The following is a 23,972-nucleotide window of genomic DNA, read 5'->3' as shown; positions in this document are numbered from 1 at the left end:
TAGGAGCATAATCCAGTATAAGTTACCATGTGAATACTGCCAGTATACCTTCATTTACTGACATGTGCACCGCTGGGGGCCATGTGCACCGCTGGGGGCCATGTGCACCGCTGGGGGCCATGTGCACCGCTGGGGGCCATGTGCACCGCTGGGGGCCATGTGCACCGCTGGCATTAGAGCTGCACGTGTGTGTACCAGGGGAAACACCTTCACTGCTTCATGACTCAGATTCATGTTTACAAAATAAGCAATCTAACAGATTATACATATATATAATAAATATATAAATATATATAAATTAAACAAGTTATGAGATTACTTCTCTAAGGGAATCTGCCTTAAGACTATATTGTGTATCTGAGCAGTACCATAGCCCGGGGTATTGGTATCTAGTCATTAATGGTCTAGACTTTTAGACCAATTTGATAATGCCCCACCAACTGTATCGAGTACTTATCAGTTACTGTACTGGTGTGTACTGGGAATAATGTACAGGACTATGGACAAAGACTATAAGGACTATGAGCCCTTAATGCAGGACTAAGTTAGCACGTGAACATCACGAGAACAGTGTAGGTAAATGGGATAATAGGATGTGTTTAAATAGGGAGTGTAAGGTGGGGAGGGGGGTGCTGGGGGGAGAAGTGTGTGGTCTTGTAACAAGGCCTTGCCAGACCGTGTTCATTTACCAGCCCGCGTTCTCACACGCTTTTAATAACCATCTCTGGAACAGTTTGTTGAAATCGTATTTCAATCGAGCCTGGCCTGAGGTCGGGCTCGGGGAGTAGAACAACTCTCGAAACCTTCTCCAGGTATGCTCAAGGTAGTTGCTTCCCCAAGGTCATGCGCTTCAATTAATTATAATCTAATTGAAGTAGATCATAATAATTTTTTAAGTGACCTATTTATCTCCGGTTCCTTCACCCCCCCCCCCCTCCCGCAGACAAGATACGCAGCATCCATGAGAGAGAGCGTGCAACATCTGGGTCAGGAACACGGCTCACACCCAACTGATGAGATATCTTTATATATTTCTATCTCCTTTGTATTTCTCTTCTCTCTCGTCTTTATTTATCTTTTGTTGTCGTCTTTATCGTCATTTGCGTATGATCTTGATGCTTCACTACACGGTTGCCAAGAGTCATGTTTGTACTAGAAATAAAGTGCCCAGCCTAGTGAACCTCAGCTTACCTAAACTAGCCAAACTTAGCCCAGTAGTGCATTATTTCCGACAAATATAAGAGTTGCTGGCGAGAACACAGCTTGTCGGCAAGACTTTGTCCAGCCCTGGCATCACTGCGTCGGAAGTGTCGGCCGACAGTCGGCAGACAGACAGGTTGTCACTCAAGACCTGTCACCTGAGGCATACATCAAATAGATTGTCATCAGCGGCGTATACATGGTTGGCCAAATTAAAAACTGTCATTAAAATGTTGAATATGCCTTAGCATACCAGGTATATCAGTTATGAGGGAAAATTAAATTAGGCAAATATTTCGTCCCCGGAAGATAGATAGAACAGGAAAGATATGATCACCACATAAAAGATTCTCAGTGGAATGTATTTGTATTCATAATTGAGGTTAGTATGTAGGTGCAGTGGTCCGGTCACCCAGCTTACCCAGGTGGTCCGATGATCGGGTAAATAGGTGGTTGAATGAGCCTCCTTAAACGGGGCATCTTGGCCTTCACCTGCCTGTGTGTTAGGTGGTCTCCCTGTATGCTACACCCACTTATCACCTGTTCACTTCCATACTTGCTGTCACGTGCTTCACTGTAGTAACTTGTTGCTCAGCGGGTACCAGACCTTGAAGTGTGTTCCGTGTGTTCTCTCCCCATCGCTGTTACCTTGAGTGCTTTAACACGGTCGCTGTAGTGTAGATAATGTCCCTGGGCGTGTAGTATATGTTCCCCATGGTGTTCCTATATCGACTATATCTTGAAAGAGGAGAATAGGACGACATTAAAGGGTAGATTGTATTAGCTATATGAAACTGAGCATTGGAGGTGATGTCCGTTTGTGGTGATATGTTCACAATGCTCTCCATGATGTTCGTGGCTGGTGGCACTCTGACCACCCTGGTCCTCACACCAGTATTCCTACAGTGCTCATGTCGCTTTACGTCTACAAGATCTGATTGTTTCGTATTTTGTAATCCTTTTTGAGATTACCGTTTTCAGTATCCAAGTTGGGATGTGTGTGAGTGTTCCGGGCGTTGACAGACGGACAGTAGCTTATCCGGGATCTAGTTAGACACTTGCATCTCGTCCTTGACACACACACACACACACACACACACACACACACACACACACATGTACAGTGTGTGTAACGTTAATGAGACAAGTTTACCTGGCTGGAGTGTCTCCTCCCAGATATACAACTCTGCATCAGCTTTCATCAGCTAAGCCGAAGAAGGTTGGACTCTCACTCTCTACTCTTTCCTCGCCCGCCTCTGACCTCTTGACTCTTAAGTCAGGACCGGTTTCGCGGCTCCTTCAATCAACTCTCTCCCTCTTCATTATTCATCTTTCTTCATCCTCGTCAATGTCCTCCCTCATTTTGGTCCCTTCTGCACATATGGTAAGCAATTGGTCCCTTCTACACTGGGGAGTTACAATCATTAGGTACGTCTCCAACATTTTTATATGAAATGGTTATTTTTGTAATTGCTAAAAATCCCTGCACTATGCAATGCTGTTATACTTTTTCCATCTGCTTCCTCTTCGTCTTAATATTTTCTTTCCTCTTGCTCCTTGCCCCTCCTCAATCCCACGGCTGCCACCACTGTTACAGGGGAAAGGGGGGAGGGGGAGAATAATTTGCTAATTGACATTAGAGTCTTCAGAACTGTTGTACTTGCTTCCTTATTACCTGAGGGACAGGCTGTCACCCTTTGTTTTATGATTAGCTGTAACCACACGGGCAACTACCATGGTTTTAGTCCATGCATAGTGGTATGTACCTTCACTTCTATTCTTACCTTCCTCCTCCTGTTAAGAAAACTGATCTCGTCTCTCTACCTCCGCGCTCTACGTATCAGTCACACTCAGTTTCTTGATTCTGAAATTTTCCTTTATTTGCAAATCTCTTGCCTTGATTACCTTACATTGTATCAATTGTGCCTATTTTCTAGCTAAACGAAATTTTTCATCCCAAACCTATTTTCAACACTAGTACCTCTGTGCTTTGCCTTCCCTTTATATCTGAACTCAAATCTGGCTAATACCCTTCGTCCTCGTGACATAAAGCTCGCCTTCCGACATAATAACTCTTCGTAGTAATCTAGTTCACACTGCTGCTCCTGCTGGTGTCTATTTCCTGCTCATCTTGTCCTCTTCCAATATTTTGGGGATAACTGGCCGTATACTAAATGATACTTGAACACACAAGAAGTGTTAAGTCTGCAGACACAAACAATGCTCTAATGTCACGTTAGGAACTATAATCATCCTATTGATTGGTCTTCTAAAATCTTTCCTGCCTCTACTCTTCAGACGCCGTCTTGTCGAATCGGCTGTGATACACAATATACCCAACATGAACCTTAATCCTGGTTATTTTGCTGTTGACTCTTCTCTTTCACAGTACATGCTCATATTCTCTAGCCTTTTTAACAAACGTGATCTGACATAAGCTTACCCTCGTAGCCTGGTGGATAGCGCGCAGGACTCGTAATTCTGTGGCGCGGGTTCGATTCCCGCACGAATCAGAAACAAATGGGCAAAGTTTCTTTCACCCTGAATGCCCCTGTTACCTAACAGTAAATAGGTACCTGGGAGTTAGTCAGCTGTCACGGGCTGCTTCCTGGGGGTGGAGGCCTGGTCGAGGACCGGGCCGCGGGGACAATAAAGCCCCGAAATCATCTCAAGATAACCTCAAGAAGATACCCCCTTATATTTTTCTTATTCTTACATTCCCTTTCTTCCACCATCCCATCCGTATCCCGTTTTGCTTCTTGTTCTTAAGAGTTTCGTCTTGCTCTTTCCTTCTAGGAATTACCTCTCGCCTGCTCCTCGTCTCTTGCCTTACTTATGGGTTCCTCCTTCGCTCCCATCACACACCACTTGATAATGGTCCAGGACGGAGCCAAACGTCGTCGTCTGCACATCTTCTGGTGTGTGGTCTGGGGCCAGATTCACGAAAGCACTTACGAACGTGTACATCTTTCCTCAATCTCTGACGGCTTTGGTTACATTTATTAAACAGTTAGAAGCATGAAAACTTCCCAGTCAACTGTTGTTATTGTTATAAACAGCCTCCTGGTGCTTCGGAGATCATTAACTGTTTAATAATTGTAAACAAAGCCGGCAAAAATTGAGAAAAGATGTACAGGTTCGTAAGTGTTTGCGTAGATGCTTTCGTGAATCTGGCCCCTGGTCGTCATATCTTCCGCCACGTTATTGTGACTCTTATCATGGTTTTAGTCACTCTAGAACTGGGAGTACTGGACGCTTGATGATGATGATAATGGGGAGATGCAATAGATGTTGCAACTACCCTTAGTAATGGCAGTAACCAAATGCTGGTTAGCATTGTCAATGTGTGGCAACGTCTGCGGTAGAAAATAATAATAAATAAACTCCCCTTAGTAATTAAAGACTTCAAACTGTATTGACTCGTCGTACTGATGAACGAATTTTAAGTCGACAGGAACGCACCTCGGCGCTCGGCAGGAATTTAAGGGTTACATTTAGTTTCGATTAACTTACCAGGGAGCGATAATGCTTACGTTCATTGTTAATGATTTATCTTTTTAATAAAATATTGTTTAAAAAGTTTAAATCTTCAATTAGTGTAATTTTGATGTTAGTAATAGTGTAAGTGTAATTTTTATAAGCAATTAAGCAAGAGTTTTAAGTAGCCCACATTATAACATCAGTAGTCATACTTAACACAGTAAACAATACAGTGCCAGTATTCTTAATTGCATAATAAATAGTGATAGAACTTAAGTACTCTTAAAAATGTCATAACTGAAGTGACATTAATTAACTAACATAATTATAATAATTAACTATAATGGGTAACTTGGAAGATCAGCTTAATGTTGCTACAAAGTTCCAATACAGTTGAAGGTTGAGGGTCAACCTTGAGCAGCGAGACATGATTAGGCTAGGCTTGGCTTGGCTTTGTGTGCGTGTGTCTGTGTGTGCATTCCTTGTGCTGTTGTGGGAGGGGCACTAGGCTGTAGGTGGCTGGAATTCTTTGTTGGAGGTGGTTGTAGATGATTAAAAGAAGTTGTGGGTGGCAGTTCGACTTTTAGGTAGCTTTAGGTAGTAGAAGGTAGGTGGTTGAAGGTGGAGTATGTGGGTGGTGAGGACCCCGCCCCTGGTAGAGAAGCTAGGAGTGGGTGTAGTGGGCGAGGTTGTGGTGTGGGAGAGGTGGAGGTGGGGGACATACTGGCTGCTCCTGCTGGGAACTGCTGCAGGCACTAACTTCTTCCATTGTGGGAACCACCCTCCAACTCTCCCACGGTCCTCGTTTAACCCTCCCCCCCCTCCCCCCTCCCCTTTTCCCTCCCTCGCTTCCGTCCCCCCTCCTCCCTCTCTTCCCTCCCCCCTCCTCCCTCTCTTCCCTCCCCCCCCTCCTCCCTCTCTTCCCTCCTCCCTCCCCCCTCCTCCCTCCCCCCCTCCTCCCTCTCTTCCCTCCCCCCTCTTGCTCTCTTGCGAAGTGAACTTGTCCTCTTTCTGAGGAAGGAAACACCATAACTTTTGCTTTAACGAAGAGGACTACGGCCTCATTAGCCTCTTTTCCACTCTCAAATTATTATATTTATCCCAATACTCTGTACAAAGCCTGTGAGAAATCTGAGAGGCCAGTAAACGACCCTGCCAGACCAGACACTAGAAGGTGAAGGGACGACGACGTTTCGGTCCGTCCTGGACCATTCTCAATCGACTTGAGAATGGTCCAGGACGGACCGAAACGTCATCGTCCCTTCACCTTCTAGTGTGTGGTCTGGTCAACATAACTTTAGCCACGTTATTGTGACTCATCGCCTGCACCCTTTACCAACACGCGCACGCACGCGCACGCGGGAGACCACCCAAGGGAGCAGGTAGGGTGCCTGGCTGTTATTGTAACTTACCAAGTCTACAGGTAAACCCGTCCATACGGTTTACTAATAGTGGCTACAACTGTTCTGACAGCTCTTGAGTGACTTGAGACGACAGTTAAATGTTTTCATGACTGTTATCGTATGGCTATTTTATAACCGCTTGCCTTTTCATAAGATTATCTGAGCTCTTGACTTGGGTCTTGGTGCGACTGGCACCCTGGCCACGCACTAGACACCGCGAGCCTTCAACGCCCCTACACAAGGGGGGTCGTATCCCACACTGGAGTGTCCTAGTTGTGGGAGGTCAACAACTTCAGAGCATGTTGTTGTTGTTATAGATTCAGCTACTCGGAACAAGTTGCAAGTAACACGGGCTATGGTGAGCCCGTAGTGGACTTACCTGGCACAGGAGCGGTGCTGCTGACTTCAGAGCAGATCTGTTCTTTGTTTATTGATGCTTCCGAAGGATTCGAGGTCAGGTGACCATGCTGAACTTTTTAAAGAATTGCTAAATAGGAAGGAATGCCATCGGGGTCGCTGGATACCAGTAGATTTCTCAGCAGGTTTCCAAAGTTGATCTGTAACGAAGTAATGTCCAGTCTGAAAGTTGGTGACTAAAACTGGGGTCAAACTAAGAGCTGTTTAGTAATTTATTTACTCACTATATTGATCTATTCTTTGAAAAGTTAGCTTGTAGAGATGGTGGTAGCATAGATCCAAGGCTTTTGCTATACTGATCTAGTTTAAAAATACCAAGAAAGGCTGCTATGGATTTTTTTTATTATACATAGTGTAAAGCAAGCACAACACTAACTTCAATTCACACACGAATGATATCCTTGTCTGCAGGGACGTGGTTCTCCAGCAAACATAAGTCTTTATTCACGTACTTGCTCATCACTGGCCTCTCGACTGCCAGAATTATCAACTTGATTGTAAGAAAAGTGTACAAGGGTCCAACAGGTGTACAGGATAAAACATAGCAGAGAAAGCAGGGACCCTCAGCTGGATAGTTCCTTGTTAAGAAATTACTGCCATAAGAGATGGCTTGTTAAGAAGCCGTTTAAATTCATTTTAAATTAGATTGCCATTACATGGGTCGTGTGTTAAGCAGGTTGGTCAGGAGTACCTGGTTAATGGGGTTTAGGTAGTTGTTCTGCTCCCAAAGCCCGGCCCGAGGCCAGGCTTGACTTGTGAGGAGCGGCCCGCAGCCAGTAAATTAAGCTAGATGGGTAAAATTGATATAGGAGTGTAAACATAATGGGTAAGTGGTTACGATTGTGGTAGATTCAGAGGGTAGATGGATGGGGTGGATGGGAGGCGGGGTAGGAGGCGGTTGGTGAGCACTAGTCGGCCAGTCTTGCGCGCTCTTCACGTCTTTAGTTTAGTTCATTTATTATGCACCCCATACCCATCTTGTGGGCGGTAGTGGAAAAGGTTACAGAGGCACATAATGGGCTCAGGGACTGAACCACACAATTCATTTAGCTAAGCAAGTTACAATCTTGATGAGCTAGTTACAAAATTCAGTACAAGTCGTCACATCATCAATGGGTTAGAGATCGATCACACGTGTTTGGGGCCTCGTAGCCTGGTGGATAGCGCGCAGGACTCGTAAATCTGTGGCGCGGGTTCGATTCCCGCACGAGGCAGAAACAAATGGGCAAAGTTTCTTTCACCCTGAATGCCCCTGTTACCTAGCAGTAAATAGGTACCTGGGAGTTAGTCAGCTGTCACGGGCTGCTTCCTGGGGGTGGAGGCCTGGTCGAGGACCGGGCCGCGGGGACACTAAAAAAGCCCCGAAATCATCTCAAGATAACCTCAAGATAACGTACTCTACACATGTAAATACAAAATCTTGTAAAACGCGTAGAAACGCGCGCGCGCGTACATAGTGGCGCGTGCGTGCGTGTGTGAGTGTGTGAGTGTGAGAAAGAAAGAAAGAGCAAGAGAAAAAGAGGGGATAAAGCGTGGATACTCTGCACAGGACGAGTCTTTATGGCAAGAAGAGTGAACATTTTATACCTTCTGTTTTCCTAGAAAATAAGAGTAGGACATAAAACTTGTATAAATAGGCTGAATTAACGTAGCTGTTTGTGTATTAAAGATATTATTGTTAAGCTGGTCGCTGGTCAGTTTACTGGAAATGTAGCAAGAGGTTACGGTCCTGTGAACGTATCATATTGTCAAGACACAGGAACGCTTTTTGCTCATTACAAGGGAATAAGGTTGTTGTTGTTGTTGCTGAGGTTCCTTGTACGGGGGGGGGGGGGTTGAGAGGCCCGTTCTCCAGGGCGTTCCTAACCTTATGAAATTGAGTTACTAAATTGCCCTAACCTAACCAACCCGAGAACCCACGATCAGAAAACGGGACATCGTCAATTTCGCGACCCTCTATCATTTTTAGTACATAATTTTACGCCTTGAGGACGGGGGGGGGGGGGGATTTGTCAAAATGTGATGTACTATAGAGCAGAACAGAACAGAACCCAAATCAACTGGAAGCACAAGTCGAACTGACTTTAAGGCCTATAGGCCTATGGAAGAGAAACTAGGGAGAAATGATGACAACTAACAAAATATTCGGAGAATCGCCATATAAATCGGTATATCCTATTTTTTTTTTTGAATATATACAAGAGTTTTTACATTCGTGTACAGCCACTAGTACGCGTAGCGTTTCGGGCAAGTCCTTAATCCTATGGTCCCTGGAATACGACCCCAACGAGGAATCTTTTTTACAACCAAGTACCCATTTTACTGTTGAGTTAAACAGAGGCTACAGTTAAGGATTTGCGCCCAGTAAATCCTCCCCGGCCAGGATACGAACCCATGATAAAGCGCTTGCGGAACGCCAGGCGAGTGTCTTACCACTACATCACGGAGACTATCGTATTTGACATGTTACAGCGTGGAAATGATATGATAGAAGAGGAGTTGGGATATACAGTAGTATAGGAACGGTGCCCAACAGTATTGACTATTGTGCAGGGAACACCGACCCAGCAAGAAGCGAGGCCATCACTTTACCAACCAGTCGAGCAGGAAGAGGGGGGGGGGGGGTCAGTCGAATGAATTAGAAAGTGGTCAGAGAGCGGGCAGTAGGGGTCACCGACCCTGGAAGCAGCACAAGGTAGTCTCAAGGTAGCCAGGAGGAAGCTAGGTACGTACACACATTACCCAACACCAATCACTAGGGGTGACATGCCAAATGATTCGGAAATAAGTACACTTGACGAATCATAAGTCCAGACACGCTTTCACCTTGAGCAGTGAATGGTAACTGTTGTATGGAAGAGACGGCCTCCTGAGAGGGGTAAGAGGTCAGTGCGGCGTGATAAGGGGACACACACGTGTTGTTCAGGATAGGACCACATGTTCAGGACATTGTTCAGGATAGGACCACATGTTCAGGACATGTGGTCCTGAAGGGAGTTGATAAAATAGTGTTGTGAAGGCTGGACAGCAGAACCAGTAGACATGAATGCAAACTAGACAAGTCACTTATCCCATGTGTAATACACCAGCTCAGCAAGGGCCGGGGGGGGGGGAGTAGGACACACCACGGTGATGGGGTGGGCGGGGGGGGGGAGGGGGAGTAGGACACACCACGGTGATGGCGTGGGCGGGGGTCACACCCACTGACTTCCCGTCATCAACAATTACTATCATAACGACCTGTAGAAACAATAGCATCCCTCCAGCCACCATCCTCCCCCCTCCATCTCGGACACCCCCCCCATCCTCCCGCACCTCCTCCCCACCTCCAGACATCAGCACATCACCATGTGTATCTCAAGGCATCACACTCGTTTGAAAGTGTGCACGTATTCGTTCATACATATGTACGTCAACGTATACATACGTGTAGTGTCTGAGATATATATATATATATATATATATATATATATATATATATATATATATATATATATATATATATATATATATATATATATATAATTAAAATACAAACTGTTACACAATGGTCATCAACACATAAATTTATAATCGCTGCATTATATATAATATTAATACACATTGATCACGAGTTAATTCATTTGAATGGTCCATACAGGTGTTCAGACCCCCATGGTCCATACAGGTGTTCAGACCCCCATGGTCCATACAGGTGTCTAGACCCGGACACGTACACTTCCGGTAGGCACAACGCCCTCATGTTAGACCCTTGATAGATGGCGAGAGAGAGCTGGGGCGGGGAGGTACGTGCCCCAGGGGGCATAATCCGTGCCTATGCCCCGCCCTGAGGTCAGAGCTCGAGTCTCACTGAGAGTAACGATCCTGCAAGTTATCCTGGCCAGGATGTGGCATATTAATTAGGGAGGGTTGAGGAATGGGAAGCTCTTGGTGAGCAGCTCTCCCTCAGTCTGCCTCTCCAAATGGAAGAGATGTATCTAGGTCCCTTCCTCCCCCCCCCCCAATCCCAAAGTCCACTCTCTCCCCATCCCCTCCTTTCTTCCCCCCCCCCCACTCCTTTCTTCCCTCCCTCCCACCTTCCCTTCCCCTCCGTCGTGGGAGAGCAAGAGCGTGAGAGTGGTTAGGGAACTCGTAGTTCTCACGCTCTTGAAATTGTCTGCGACCCTGGAGGAGCAGATCAGAGGGGTGGGGGGGGGATGCTGGAGGATTGTGATGGTAGTGACGGTGATGATGAGCCAAGCACCACCGTTGCTACCTAATAGTGCTTAGTTAGGGATTTTTCTTTAATTTTCTGACAATGCTTTGTGGTATCGGCTGCTGAAGTTGTGGATGGAGATGGCTTCCACAACTTATTTTTTCTTACCCAGGTGGGTACAGGAACAGACAACTGCTGGCTTCTGTTAGCAGGCTGAGAGCATTTACGGTCCCTTAGCTCATGGTAAGCCTCACCCCGCTAATTTTCCCTGGAATACTACCCGCCAATCGGTTAACCACCAGGTGCCCAATCACTGTTGGGTGAACAAAGGCATACAGTTAAGGACTGGGGCCCAGTCAGTCCTTCCGGCCAGGATACGGACCCAGGCCAAATCGCTTACGAAGCGCTGTGTTTAGTTTTAGTTTAGTTCATTTATTATGCACCCCATACCCATCTTGTGGGCGGTAGTGGAAAGGGTTACAGAGGCACATAATGGGCTCAGGGACTGAACCACACAATTCATTTAGCTAAGCAAGTTACAATCTTGATGAGCTAGTTGCAAAGTTCAATACAAGTCGTCACATCAACAATGGGTTAGAGATCGACCACAAGTACAGGTTCTAAATTAAGCAACCATATATTTCTTTGTAAGTATGCTTCGAAGGTTCCTAAGTATGCCCTAAGAAGATGCTTGGGTGCAGTTCACGTAGGTCCACTTAGAAAGATATTTGGGTTCTGGGTCCGGTTCACCTGCGTGCCGATAAAGGTCACTAATGTGTTTCGTTTGGCCAATCAGAGCAGCAACATTCTTCATGTTGAAGATTAGCGCTGGCTTATCGGAGCTCTACTGCCTCCTATTTACGTCGAATTTTCTTATAAAATTAGTATATTTGGAAGTAAAACCATGTTTTTTAAACTTCTACAGCCAGCACTGACATTGTAGTAAACAAATATGTTAAATTTGTTGTTTACCTACGTAATTCTAAGAGATACTGTGTAGCTGTCCTTGTTGCTTGGAATATGCGCTGACAATTATTGTATATATTTACTGAATTTACCCAAGGCCACTAACTATCTAGTGGCCTCGACGAGGACAGAAAGCCGACGGCTTGTTAAAAGGTCCGCCAATTGTCTTAATGATATTTTTAAGTGGAATTTGGCATTTACGGTTTCAGCGAGTAGGCGGTTCCATGGGTTTATAACCCTCTTGGTGGAAAAAACATCTGTTTTCAGTCCTGCTTGAGAGAACATACTCTCCAACTCTATATCTGTGATTGCCCTGTTATCAGCGACTTCATACCAAATGGTATGAGGTACTTTGAGCTCTGCAATTACTTCATACTCAGGAATATTGGAAGATATTCTTGTGCTGCACCCAGATTTTGCCAGTGGAGACTAATAGATCAGCCTTAAGTATTTTGTTTCCTGATTCCACGTATGACTGGCCATCCTGTGAGGTGAGGATGTTGGATGAGCTTGTAGCTGGTATTTTATTTACACTGTGTGGTCCTTCATACAGAATAGGGAAGCAGCACATTGCTGTGTATACCTAAACATGTTAAAAAATACATTGTTTGAGAGGAGTCTTGTAGAAACTGGTAAGAGTAATTATAATATAATGTGTCCATGATTCAGTGCTTACCTCTTGTGAAAATCGTGAAGAGTTGTTTAGTCAGTTGATTTGTTTTTTGTATTGAGGCTGGTATTTTCTTCCTTGATTCCATGTATGTCTAATCCTGTGAGATGGGAGGTATGAGATAAACTTATAGCTAGTTTTTTATCTACTGTGTAATATTCCATATAGAATAGGGTAGCAGCACATTGCTATGTATACCTAATCTTCTTAATAAAAACATCGGTAATAAAGATTTTAAATTATAGTTGGTATTATTACAAATACTGTATTATCCTTATTAAATCATGTTAACCATGGATCATTAAGATCTCATGTTGATATGTAATAGTCATATTTCTTTTGAACTGCTAATCCATGCTAATCATTTTTTAATCATTCATTAAATTGTGCATTGTCTCAATTTTTTACTTCCTTGGATATACTGTACAGTACCAAAAGATAGGATAAAAATAAACCAGTAATATTTTTCATTATATTTTTTATTTAAATAACTGCATCAATATTTTTACAGCTGACAGGATTTGTAGTAGAGAAAAATTTAGTTGTATCCAGTTTACGTAAAGGTACGAGTGGTCGACAGTACACTTAGATGACGGACCAAATTTACGAAGGGTTTTCTTCTTGGTGTAGCTACCTGAAAACCAACGTAGCCGCCACGAAGGCGCTAAGAAGGAAAACATTCGTAGCCAAGAAGAAAAACATTTGTAAGTACCTTCGTGAATCTGGCCCAAGGTCACGATAGTATAACTTATTGAAGCAAGAGATGCTGGTGGTGAAGAAGACTAAAGAGAAAGGAAACCTGAGCACACTCGGCGAACACTGTGAACATCAAGAGCCAATGACATTACAACCATCTTCCAGCAATAAATAAATATTATCAGAATAAAAGTTAAATGTTAATAGGGAATTGAAGAGGCTCCTGCGGGAAGCAAAGGATCAGCCAGTTTGTGATGGCTATATACATAGAAGGCCTTGCAATAGACTGGTATCAAGTCATCACCATAAATATCTGACATTGGCCGGATATTGAAAGGTAACATGAGAAAGTCCTCTAAAAAAGAAAGGTAACATGTTTAGTTCTCTTAAGATTAGGAGGACTAAACTATTCCACAATAAATAGCCACACGAGAACAGGACCAGGTGATGACATATAAGAGTCGGTACATTCACATAAAATAAGGTGCACATGGAACTCGATATATTCAAGGCATTCTTCACATTACATGAAGGAAAGATGCTTAAAATGAATGTCAAACTGAGCAGAACTGGAGAACTTTAGAATTACCAGATAAGAACCAGTCGGTTGGAGTCAAATGCCATAACACCTGTAAGGATGTCACCATGAGTATTAAGTAAATGACCTGAAACCTTATGTTTGCCTCTTTCTATGATATACATACTGGAGGAACTACCAGGATGTTGGAAGACAGGAGATAAACTAAACACTAAACTTCAGACCAGTATCCCTCACACACAGGATTGACCGCAAGAGATTAGTAGAATAATTCCCCATGTACGATGAAATGATGAGCTTATTTAGCTCATTCTACAGATGTTGAAAAAGGAACTCGACAGACTCCTCTCGCTCGGAAGAAACCACGTACACACCGCACCTCAACACCCCTTAACAAACGAGGGGAGGGGAAGGGAAGGGGAATTGCTGTAGTCATTCTCAAGAGTTGGAGAGCGAGTGAGATAAGAGGGGTGGTAGCCGCTGGCTGACACAATACTGGCAAGTCTACCTTCATAGAAACTGCTTGTTTTTTTTCTTTTTCTGTCTTATTTCAATATTTTATTTATTTATTTAACTCTGTGTGCAGAAACTGTGGCATGATCTCCCACACTACATCACCGAATTCCCAGTTATTAGACCTTTCAGACCCATTGGCATGAGGTATCTGGAGCTTAACAATTAATTCACTCTCCTGTTCTTGAAGATATCCTCATATTGCACCCAAAATTTGCCAGTGCAGGCTACTCTATGCCTGTACATACTGGAACATATGGTCCTGTATGACTAACCATCCTGCGAGATGGTTACTTTAGTATCACTGCTGCCTTATTCACTCTTGTGTTGATGATGATATCCTCATAATGCACCAAAAGTTTGCCAGTGCAGACAACTTATTACATGTCTCTGTATGACTAACCATCAAGTGTGATGGGGATTTTTTAGCACCACGTAGCTAGCTTTTTGACACACTGTACCCCCTTCATATAGTCTAGGGTAGCTGCACAAGTGCAGATGTACCTAATGTATTAATAAAAAAAAAAGATTATATATTCATTTTATTTTTGTAGGTGGTGCAAATTGGTAACCACTCGCTCATTATTTATTATTGGGTTTATATATTGATTTTGTCAACCACGGGATGGTTTATAAGACAGCACAATAGCTTATAAACCAGCAAGTATACTTCAGCCCTGAACCTAGTCCAGGTTTAGTATATACACCAAGTCTCGGTGCATATACTGTGTGTATACACAGACGCGGGGGGGGTTGTTTTGATGTTGGGTTTAACACCTATCAACCTATGAAAGGTTAAGGCTACACAACAACTTACTGTCCAAACAAACTATACTTTGGTCCTGGACACAGTCTAAAACTGAAGTACAGTACATACAAATACCAGATATACAGAAGCGATCTTAATTAAATAACCAATTAAGGGAATTATCAACAGACGAGATTGTGTTCTCGTGAAGCGTAGAAGTTTTTCTACCTTATAGTAAAATCTGATATCTTGTATATCTACTGGGAGCGAAATATGGATAAAGTGCAAGGATTTCGGGTATTTTATCCCTAGTAATAAGATAGGTTGCCATATTATACAGCGTGAGTTTAGATTTCTCTAAATTGCTCAATTTTAATACAATCAGAGATATAGTGTTCGAGTGTGTCCCTGTCTTTGTCCACACACTTGACACTTTATTTCATCTAGATCCCTATACAAGCCGAACTACCAGAAATATCTGTAGCCAAGTCTTATTCGAGCTGTGACAACGTCTGTTAGTCTACTGATTTTGTTACTTGCCCCATACACATGTTTTACTTCACACATTTCATTGTGATAAACAATGTACCTGCTAGTTCCAGTTTACACTGTTCTACTTTCTTCAAATCCATCCAGGAGTTCTCGTCTACTGACACTTTTAAGGGAACTATTTGATAACTCAAGATTCTGTTCAATACTGTCTTTATTTACTGCTACCTTAGCAAGGGCTTCAACTTTATCATGTTCCTGCAGGCCAATGTGAGAAGGAATCCACAACATTTTTATATTTACCCCCTTGTTAAGTATGCTTATATATCTGGCTTCCGAGACAAGCACATTATTACTTGATTGCAAACTATTAATTGCTAGTAGTGAGGAAAGGGGGTCCAGAAATAATTAAGCTGTCTACTTCAATGTTGTCAATAATTTAGTGCTACCAGTATTGCTACCAACTGAGCTTGCATTGTGGATGCCCAGTTACTAATTCTTACAGTAAATACTAGTTACACTTAACCATGTTGTCTTTTTTTTTTTTAACCGAGCCTAGGGTTAAGGGCTAAAAAAGTTGAGACATTCTTCTGTATTGTGTAACTAGAAGAGCTGTGGAGATGGGTCGACCTGTGAGGCGCTGACCTATACCTCTGATCTGGGTCAAATGCTACAAAATTTATCCGAAATAAATTGCTCCAACTGATTTTCTCCATGACATTGTAACGGTTCTATTATGTAAAGTATGGTGACAATAAACACAAACACTAAGAGAATATATATATTTGGTAGAGTATACAGAAGTATGCAGGTGATACTTTGGCGAGCAATGGTGTGAGTTTAGAGCACTGAGAATCGGTACAGTATCTCGCAAGTGTCTGTTCTAGACCACACTTGAAAGTAGAATAGTTATTATTCGCTAATCTGTTGCTTATATGCTCGGGCAACACCTCGCCTTTCTCCAAAGGTTGGCAGGAATAATTAGTACTAAGAAGAGCTTTGCTTCTCTCATTAGGCTAATGCGTTTGGAGCGAGTATATTATTCGGATAATCTACTCGCTACAGAACTCCCCCTCCCAGGGGATGAAAGGAAAAACACTTGATCAAGGAACCTAGCTGGTTGGTGAATTGTACACCCTGCTTGCGTTGTATAACCCTCAAAGTTAACTTCCTCCTCTTCGCTGATGTCATCTAACTGGGGCCGTAGGGTGGGAGGTAACACAGGATCGTCCGTCGTCGTAGGGATATTATTAAACAAATAGTACAACTCAAACCAAGCAAATCCCCAGGGCCAGATGAAGTATTTGCCAGGGTGCTTAAAGAATACAAAGAGGAGTTTTGCGAGCTACTGTCTACCATATTTAATAAATCGATAGTCAGGCAGAGTACCAGAGTCTTGGAAGGTTGCTAATGTGGTACCAATTTTTAAGAAAGGAGATGGATCACTTGCATCATGCTATCGGCCAATTACCCTAACATCTATTGTGGGAAGTTACTTGAATCAATAATGGCAAATACCATTCATTTTCATCTTGAAAAACATAAATTAATAAACGAGTCACAACATGGTTTTACAAATGGCCGTTCATGTTTAACAAATTTTGCTATCTTTTTATTCCAGCATAGTTGAGGCAGTTGATAGTAATAAGGATTGTGATGTTGTGTACCTTGACTTTAGCAAAGCTTTTGATACAGTGCCACATGAAAGACTGATTGATTAAAAAGATAGAGGCTCATGGTACTGGGGTTGCTATTTTAAGTTGGATTAGGGCATGGCTATGCCAAAGAAAACAGAGTTAGTATAAATGTGGTCAAGTCAGAGTGGGAAAATGTTGTAAGTGGCGTGCCTCAAGGCTCTGTCTTGGGACCTCTGTTGTTTATAATATATATAAATGATTTTGATTCAGATTTGAGGAGCAACATTTGCAAATTTGCCGATAATACAAAAATCGGAAGGGAAATTAACACGGAAGAAGACTCGCTATCACTTCAAATTGATCTAAATAAGGTTTTGAAATGGTCAAAAGATAGGCAGATGCAGTTTAATGCTGATAAATGTAAAGTTTTGAGGCTAGGTAATGATGATAGTTACAAGATATGAGCTAGATGTTGAAATTGCGAAGTCCAATTGCGAAAGGGATCTGGGAGTTATGATTAGTAAGAACTTAAAACCAAAGGATTAATGCATGAATGTTCGTAATAAGGCAAATATTATACTGGGATTTATTAATCGAAGCGTTAGTAACAAGACACCTGGTGTTGTTCTTCAGCTATATCTTGCTCTGGTTAGGCCCCATTTAGATTATGCAGTTCAGTTTTGGTCGCTGTACTGTAGAATTGATATAAATTCACTTGAACGTGTCCAGCGTAGGATGACAAAGTTAATAATATCACTTTCGCGCTTTCCAGCAGACCGTCGTTGTCACCAATATTATTAATCACACCGCACGCGTGCCCCTCTCGGGAGTCACGAGAAAAAATATTTGTATAAAATCCATTTATTACCCGATCAACTTGGGAATAGTTTACAAATGTTTGCCATGAAATTTACGTTTTCTCTAATAGCCGAACAGCTTATTAAAGAGAACGGCGTGGCAGTGAATCATCGTGTAAAACAATTGTATTATTGACACAACGAGTATAATCGACGTAGTTTTTATATATGTTGCCGGTCGAACGCATCCTTATGTGACCTTTAATACTTATGTTCTTATAAAACATTCTATTGCGAGCACATTGGTACAAAACTGAAATACATACATCGACAAATAATGTCAGGACAGTGAATTGAATATACACTTTTCAAAGCGAGTTTCGCCGATATGCCGCCGCGGGTAACACTTCGGCCACTTCCCACACTGTTTTGGGTGGGCTACGACATTCAATCTATATTTATATGCATATGTCCGTGTAGAGAATTTTATTGCGATTCCAATGATACTACAATTAGCGATGTAGGACAACTGTAGGCTTCGCAACCATTAAGAGAGTGGAAACATTTTGTTGCTGTTTGGCGCTCTCGACTAGTGATCTGAATAGTTTTTTTATTTGGTGTTGATAATCCTTATGCTTTGGCGGCATTTTATAGATATGTTCTTATAGACAATTTTATTGCGAACACAGTGATACCAAATTTAAATACGTGCACTTTCAATTATTGTCAGGACAGTCAAAAGAGTGTACACTTTTTCGGTCTTACCGCATAGGCGCGCGAAGCCCCGAAAGCATCTGGGGTATGATTTTTTGTTGAACGCCGAGAGCGCGAAAGTGTTCCCAAATTAGAAATCTTTCATACGAAGAAAGATTAACAAAACTTAAATTGCATTCACTGGAAAGGCGAAGAATTAGGGGTGACATGATAGAGGTTTATAAGTGGATGAATGGACATAACAAAGGGGATATTAATAGGGTATTAAAGGTATCAACCAAGACACTATACAAAACAAGGGGTATAAATTAGATAAGTTTAGATTTAGGAAAGACTTGGGTGAATTCTGGTTCGGTAGCAGGGTTGTTTTGTGGAACCAATTACCGCATACCTTAGTGGAGGTGGGGTCCCTTGATTGTTTAAAGCGTGGGATGGACATGTATATGAGTGGGATTGGGTGGTTATAATAGGAGCTGCCTCGTAGAGGTAGGCCTTCTGCAGTTATCTTTGTTCTTATATCATATAAATACATTGCCCCAATGGCAATATTTCTTATGTCCCATTATACAAAAAGGTGTCGACAACAATTCCCCCCCCCCCTCCTTTGTTTTTATTCGGATTTTGTTGACTCTTTTTTTACATCTTGGGGAATGCATATCCCATACTAAGCATATTCCATACTAAGTTGGAACGAAATTGGTCAACATGTTATTCAGCTACAGGTGGCAGAAGTTGACTTTTTTTTTGGGGGGGGGGGGGGGCAATTTATTTAGAGTTCATACTCTGTTTTCTTTTTTTCTTTAGCTTGTACAGTATTGATGAATAGGGACCAGATGAGTCTTATCACTTATATATGGGCAATAAAGTTACTGCAATAAATGTTTTATTATTAGAACGTAAGCACATGAGAATGAAGGTAACGGCAGAAGGCCTATTGGCCCATACGAGGCAGCTCCTACTTATATCCATGCAATCTCATTCATATATATGTCTAACCAACTGTTATAGTTAATGGGCCTCAGTGTCTGTTTTACGGTTATCAATAACATATCCCTATATAGTATTTTGTTTTTTGGGTGTTATTTTTTCTTGACTTGATTTCAACACACACTGATCTACCACTTACACATTTTCCACTGTGAATGCCCAGCAATCTTAATTAAAACTTACAAGACATGTCATAAATTAGAAGTACTATATTTATTGTAGAGAACTTTAAATGCAATTTTTCTCTGTGAACAATATTTTAAACTTTGAGACCTAATAAAAACTTCAGTTTCTGACCAATTTTCATCATTTTTACATATGTGTAAAGATCTTAGTTCTAAAGTTTCCTCTGAATCGTTTAGTCATAAAGCCATAAAGTTTGGAGTTACAGTATAAATATTTTGTGTATAAATTTGGCACCTATTTAGATGGCCACTTTCAATTTTTTTTTGTTTACAGTAAAGAATATTCTTAAACAATAATTCCATCAGAGGAGAATGAACGTTATATGCCATTCTATGACCACAATGAAGAAAATAACAATTGGTGACATTATAAGACATTTATAGCAATTTGAAATTGTGATTTGTTTTAGTTTTTTTAACTTTTTTTGTTAACTTTTTTTTCTTTTCATGGTATAATGTTGATTCATTAGGAAAAGTTGGAGCATTTACCATGGAGATTATGTAAAAAAACAAATTGAGTGTTCTTGAAGTTTCGGTGCACATGCACCGGGCTCCTTAAACATTACTCTATATTTCAGAATTTATATGAAAAAGAAAAATCACTTCCTCCTCCTCCTACTACTCTCACTCCCTCAATGTATACACAATGTATATTATATAAAACCCACTAATATGTTGCTCTCATATTTATAGGAAATATTTTGCATGTCTTCACATCCACAAAGTACAAATTCCCCCCCTCCCCTTTCCCTACCAGTTGTGCACCCTTAAATCTTATTGAATCCCTGCTTATATTAAGTGATCTGCACTACTTTGTATAGACAAGCATAATTATCTTAACCATTTCTGATCATCTTTTTATATTATGATCAATATGGTATAGTGCTCTTTATCTTGCTCTTCTTTTAGATCAAGATCAATATAATGAAATGTGCACTGATACTCAGTATTAACACCAGTAATTGTTGGTACAGTATTTAAAAAGAATGACACTAATCCTCTGTCTCTCCCCAGAGGTTAAAGGAGGAGTTGACAATTGAATGTTTCTACCCTGTCGTGACTCCTGAAGGACCAGAGTTGATCTTGGCCTATGATGAGCATGTTCTGAAGAACCACTTCAAGTTTGGGCTCATATACCAGCGCTTTGGACAGACCATGGAGGAACAGCTATTCGGCAACAAATGTGAAAGCCGAGCACTTGAGGAATTCCTGTGTCTTATGGGTCAGAGGGTGAAGCTCAAGGACCACGAAGGGTAAGTCTAGTCTTTGTACTCCCAAGGCTTGAGTTTCTTGGGTGTACTTGCCATCTGGGTTTGAAGGATGTAAGCTCCAACCATGAGGTCCCTCTTTTCCAATATTTGAAAATAATGGGGAGGGGCAGGGGAGGTAAATAAAGTTTGAAAAGTTTGTGCGGTGATAGCCTCCTGGGAAAATTCTTGCTGTGGCCACTTCTTGGTGGAAAGCACCCAGGATGTAGTATATCAGGGCTATATATATATTTTAAATTGTAAGAGTAATAAACATTCAACCTTACAAACAATAACCAATTATGTTCATGTATTTTTCCCATGTGCATTTAAACAAAGATGCAAAATTTCTTTTATAATTCTATAAAATTTCAGTTACAGTAAAGTACAGTATATATAAAGTTTCTGGGCTCCAGGAAGCCCCAACGGCTTCCTGGCGCTATCCAGGATATGGATAACCCTAACTTTGGCATCAGTCTGTGGGTGGAGTTCTAGGCCTACTGGGGACCACGAGCCAGAACCTGGCCCCCTCAGAGAGGCACGAGGAGCAATTGCCCATAGAAGATGCACATGTGATTTTGGAGCATTCTATATCTGCCATTGACCGGGACAGGCACCCAGAAAGGTAAGTGCCACAAAACAATCCCCCATTCTGGCTAAAAACGACAAAATTGGCGTCATGCGAGATGCGCCACATGTCTGCGCAGCTCCCCCCTTCCCGGGAGGGGGAAGGGAAAGCCCCAGACCCCCGCGCTGGCAATCCACCCTTCAGTTCTTCAGCTGATGGGATACGGCTTGTTCATTGTAGTTCCAGCTCCGGACTCTTGTTGTGTTGTCCTCTGTTCAGTACTGCTCTTACAATGGTGTGCGAGCTGGGGGTAATATTCACGGGTAAGCGGGCTACATGTGCTTAGGGTCATCTTCCCTGAGTGCCCTGTAAGTACCACCCTAGGGGCTTTGGGTTACCTTCCACAAGTCACCTTGGGTTTACCTCTGTTGGTTTTTTGCTGCTTGGCGATTGACTGCCCCAAGTGTTTTGGGGGGGTTTCCTCCCCAGTTGCCTTGGGGTAAGTGATAGTTTTTGCACTAGTAGGGGGCACGGGGTACTGCGTAACTAGTTTTCACCAATAATAGCGGCCTGCTCTGCTCCCTCTAGGAGCCGGTCGGCTGAGCGGACAGCACGCTGGATTTGTGATCCTGTGGTCCTGGGTTCGATCCCAGGCGCCGGCGAGAAACAATGGGCAGAGTTTCTTTCACCCTATGCCCCTGTTACCTAGCAGTAAAATAGGTACCTGGGTGTTAGTCAGCTGTCACGGGCTGCTTCCTGGGGGTGGAGGCCTGGTCGAGGACCGGGCCGCGGGGACACTAAAGCCCCGAAATCATCTCAAGATAACCTCAAGATGCTGTCCTCTTGTGAGGTTTTTCTTTCCTTTTTGTTTTTGCCTGTTGGGGGGTCTGCCTTGGTGTTCCTTCCCCTTTACATTAGTGTTGTTTGTGTTTGGTGGTACCCCATGCTTCACCCTCATGAGTGGACACGTCTTGGGGGTTCAGCATTGGCAGTGTTGATTCGTAGCTTGGGTTCTGGTAAGCAGTACCCTGCCTGGGATAACCCTTAGCAGACCCAGTCTAGGGGGCCCCTGAGAAACCCTGGGGGGCGCTCGGCTCCAATGGATATGGCCCCCGAGTCCCCTCTCGCTTTTTGCGAGTTTGAGGGTTACTCTGTCCCCTTGTCTTTGGGCGACGTTCATTGTTTTTGCCTCCGTCATGCTGCCTGATGGGTCGGTGACACATTCAACCCGGAGTCTTGTGAGCTTTGTTGCTTGTTTGTGACTCGGTTCACCCATTCTGATGATGACATTTCGGGTGCAGGCATCTCTCGTGCTACAAGATAGGTTTAGGTTGCAGCACACTAGGTTGGTTGCTTCCCCGGATGCCCTGAGGCTGCCCCGTTTTGTTTATAGGGACCCAGACTTTGGGGGTATTGGTTGCTTCGGCCTTGGGTCCGTCTGCGCTCCCCCTCGTTCTTTCCCTGCTGTGGTTCCATTGGTTCTCCCTTCCCCCCTGCTTCTGGGTCCAAAGTGTCCATATCTCCACCCATATCTACTGATGCCAAAGTTAGGGATATCCATATTAGCCTGGATAGCTCTGGGGAGCCTCCAGGATTCACTCAGCAAATGGTGTTTCATTACATTCAACACTTGTTTTTTGTTGGTATGAATATACTGAATATTCTGAAATATGTTAATTTTACAATTTCAGATTCAAAGGCGGTCTGGACACCCAATTTGGTCAGACAGGTGAAGAGAGCATTTATGAAATATTTAGAAAAAAAGAAATTATGTTTCATGTGTCAACGATGCTGCCTTACAAGGATAATGACCCACAGCAGCTAGAGAGGAAGCGACACATAGGCAATGACATGGTTGCAATTGTGTTCCAAGAGGCAAACACTCCCTTTGCTCCTGATATGATTGCCTCGCATTTTCTTCATGCGTACATTGTTGTCCAGCCTATTGACCCCTGCACATCCAACACAAGGTAAGTTGAAAACTCCCCCTCCATGTCAGTGTTACATTAGCCAGAGGCTCAGGGCCCGTGAAGGAATACCCCTGAAAAAAAAACTGGTACATTCTTTGAAAGCCACTAATATGCATAATTTTTGATAAGTCATGTAGGTAACAAAGTAGCTAAGGTATAATATATTCGGAATTTACAGTGATTTGTATGTTAAATGATAAACAGTCAGTCTTAATCCTGGTTTCTTGGAGAGGCCTAGGCCTGTCCAAGAAATGGTAGTTTTTCATTATCTCCTGGCAAAGGATTCTACTTCCTTGGCTAAACAAAGTATTAAAGTACTGTATTCCGTCACTTTTACGTAATTTATTTGACGCATCTTATTAGAAATTCAAGAATAATTGTATTCCTTCTTAATGGGGTATGATATCATGGTTTCACCCCCCCCCCCCAGTCAATAATATATCATATCTTGGTGCTTTTGCTTTTTTAAGTTTGGTAAATTGGTAAATAGATGTGATTTGCTGTTTCATATATTGTGTGGTTACCTTGCATTGGTTTCAAAGATTAACATCT

At 42.6% G+C, this 23,972-nt stretch overlaps 1 protein-coding gene across 7 annotated transcripts in view; it reads left to right on the top strand.

Annotated features, from left to right (window-relative positions):
- RapGAP1 (Rap GTPase activating protein 1) overlaps window positions 1-23,972 on the top strand; it is a 171,634-nt gene that overhangs the window by 122,812 nt on the left and 24,850 nt on the right. For all 7 annotated transcript variants that reach the window (XM_069319475.1, XM_069319474.1, XM_069319473.1 and 4 more), the window contains 2 exons: window positions 20,650-20,888; window positions 23,142-23,420. In XM_069319475.1, the coding sequence (XP_069175576.1) occupies window positions 20,650-20,888; window positions 23,142-23,420 (518 nt within the window). The remainder of the gene's footprint in view (window positions 1-20,649; window positions 20,889-23,141; window positions 23,421-23,972) is intronic.

Source organism: Procambarus clarkii, chromosome 93, assembly GCF_040958095.1.
Source record: "Procambarus clarkii isolate CNS0578487 chromosome 93, FALCON_Pclarkii_2.0, whole genome shotgun sequence".
Taxonomy (NCBI): Eukaryota; Metazoa; Arthropoda; class Malacostraca; order Decapoda; family Cambaridae; genus Procambarus; species Procambarus clarkii.
Note: the sequence above shows the minus strand (reverse complement) of the source record. Positions and strands in the feature narration are given on the sequence as shown.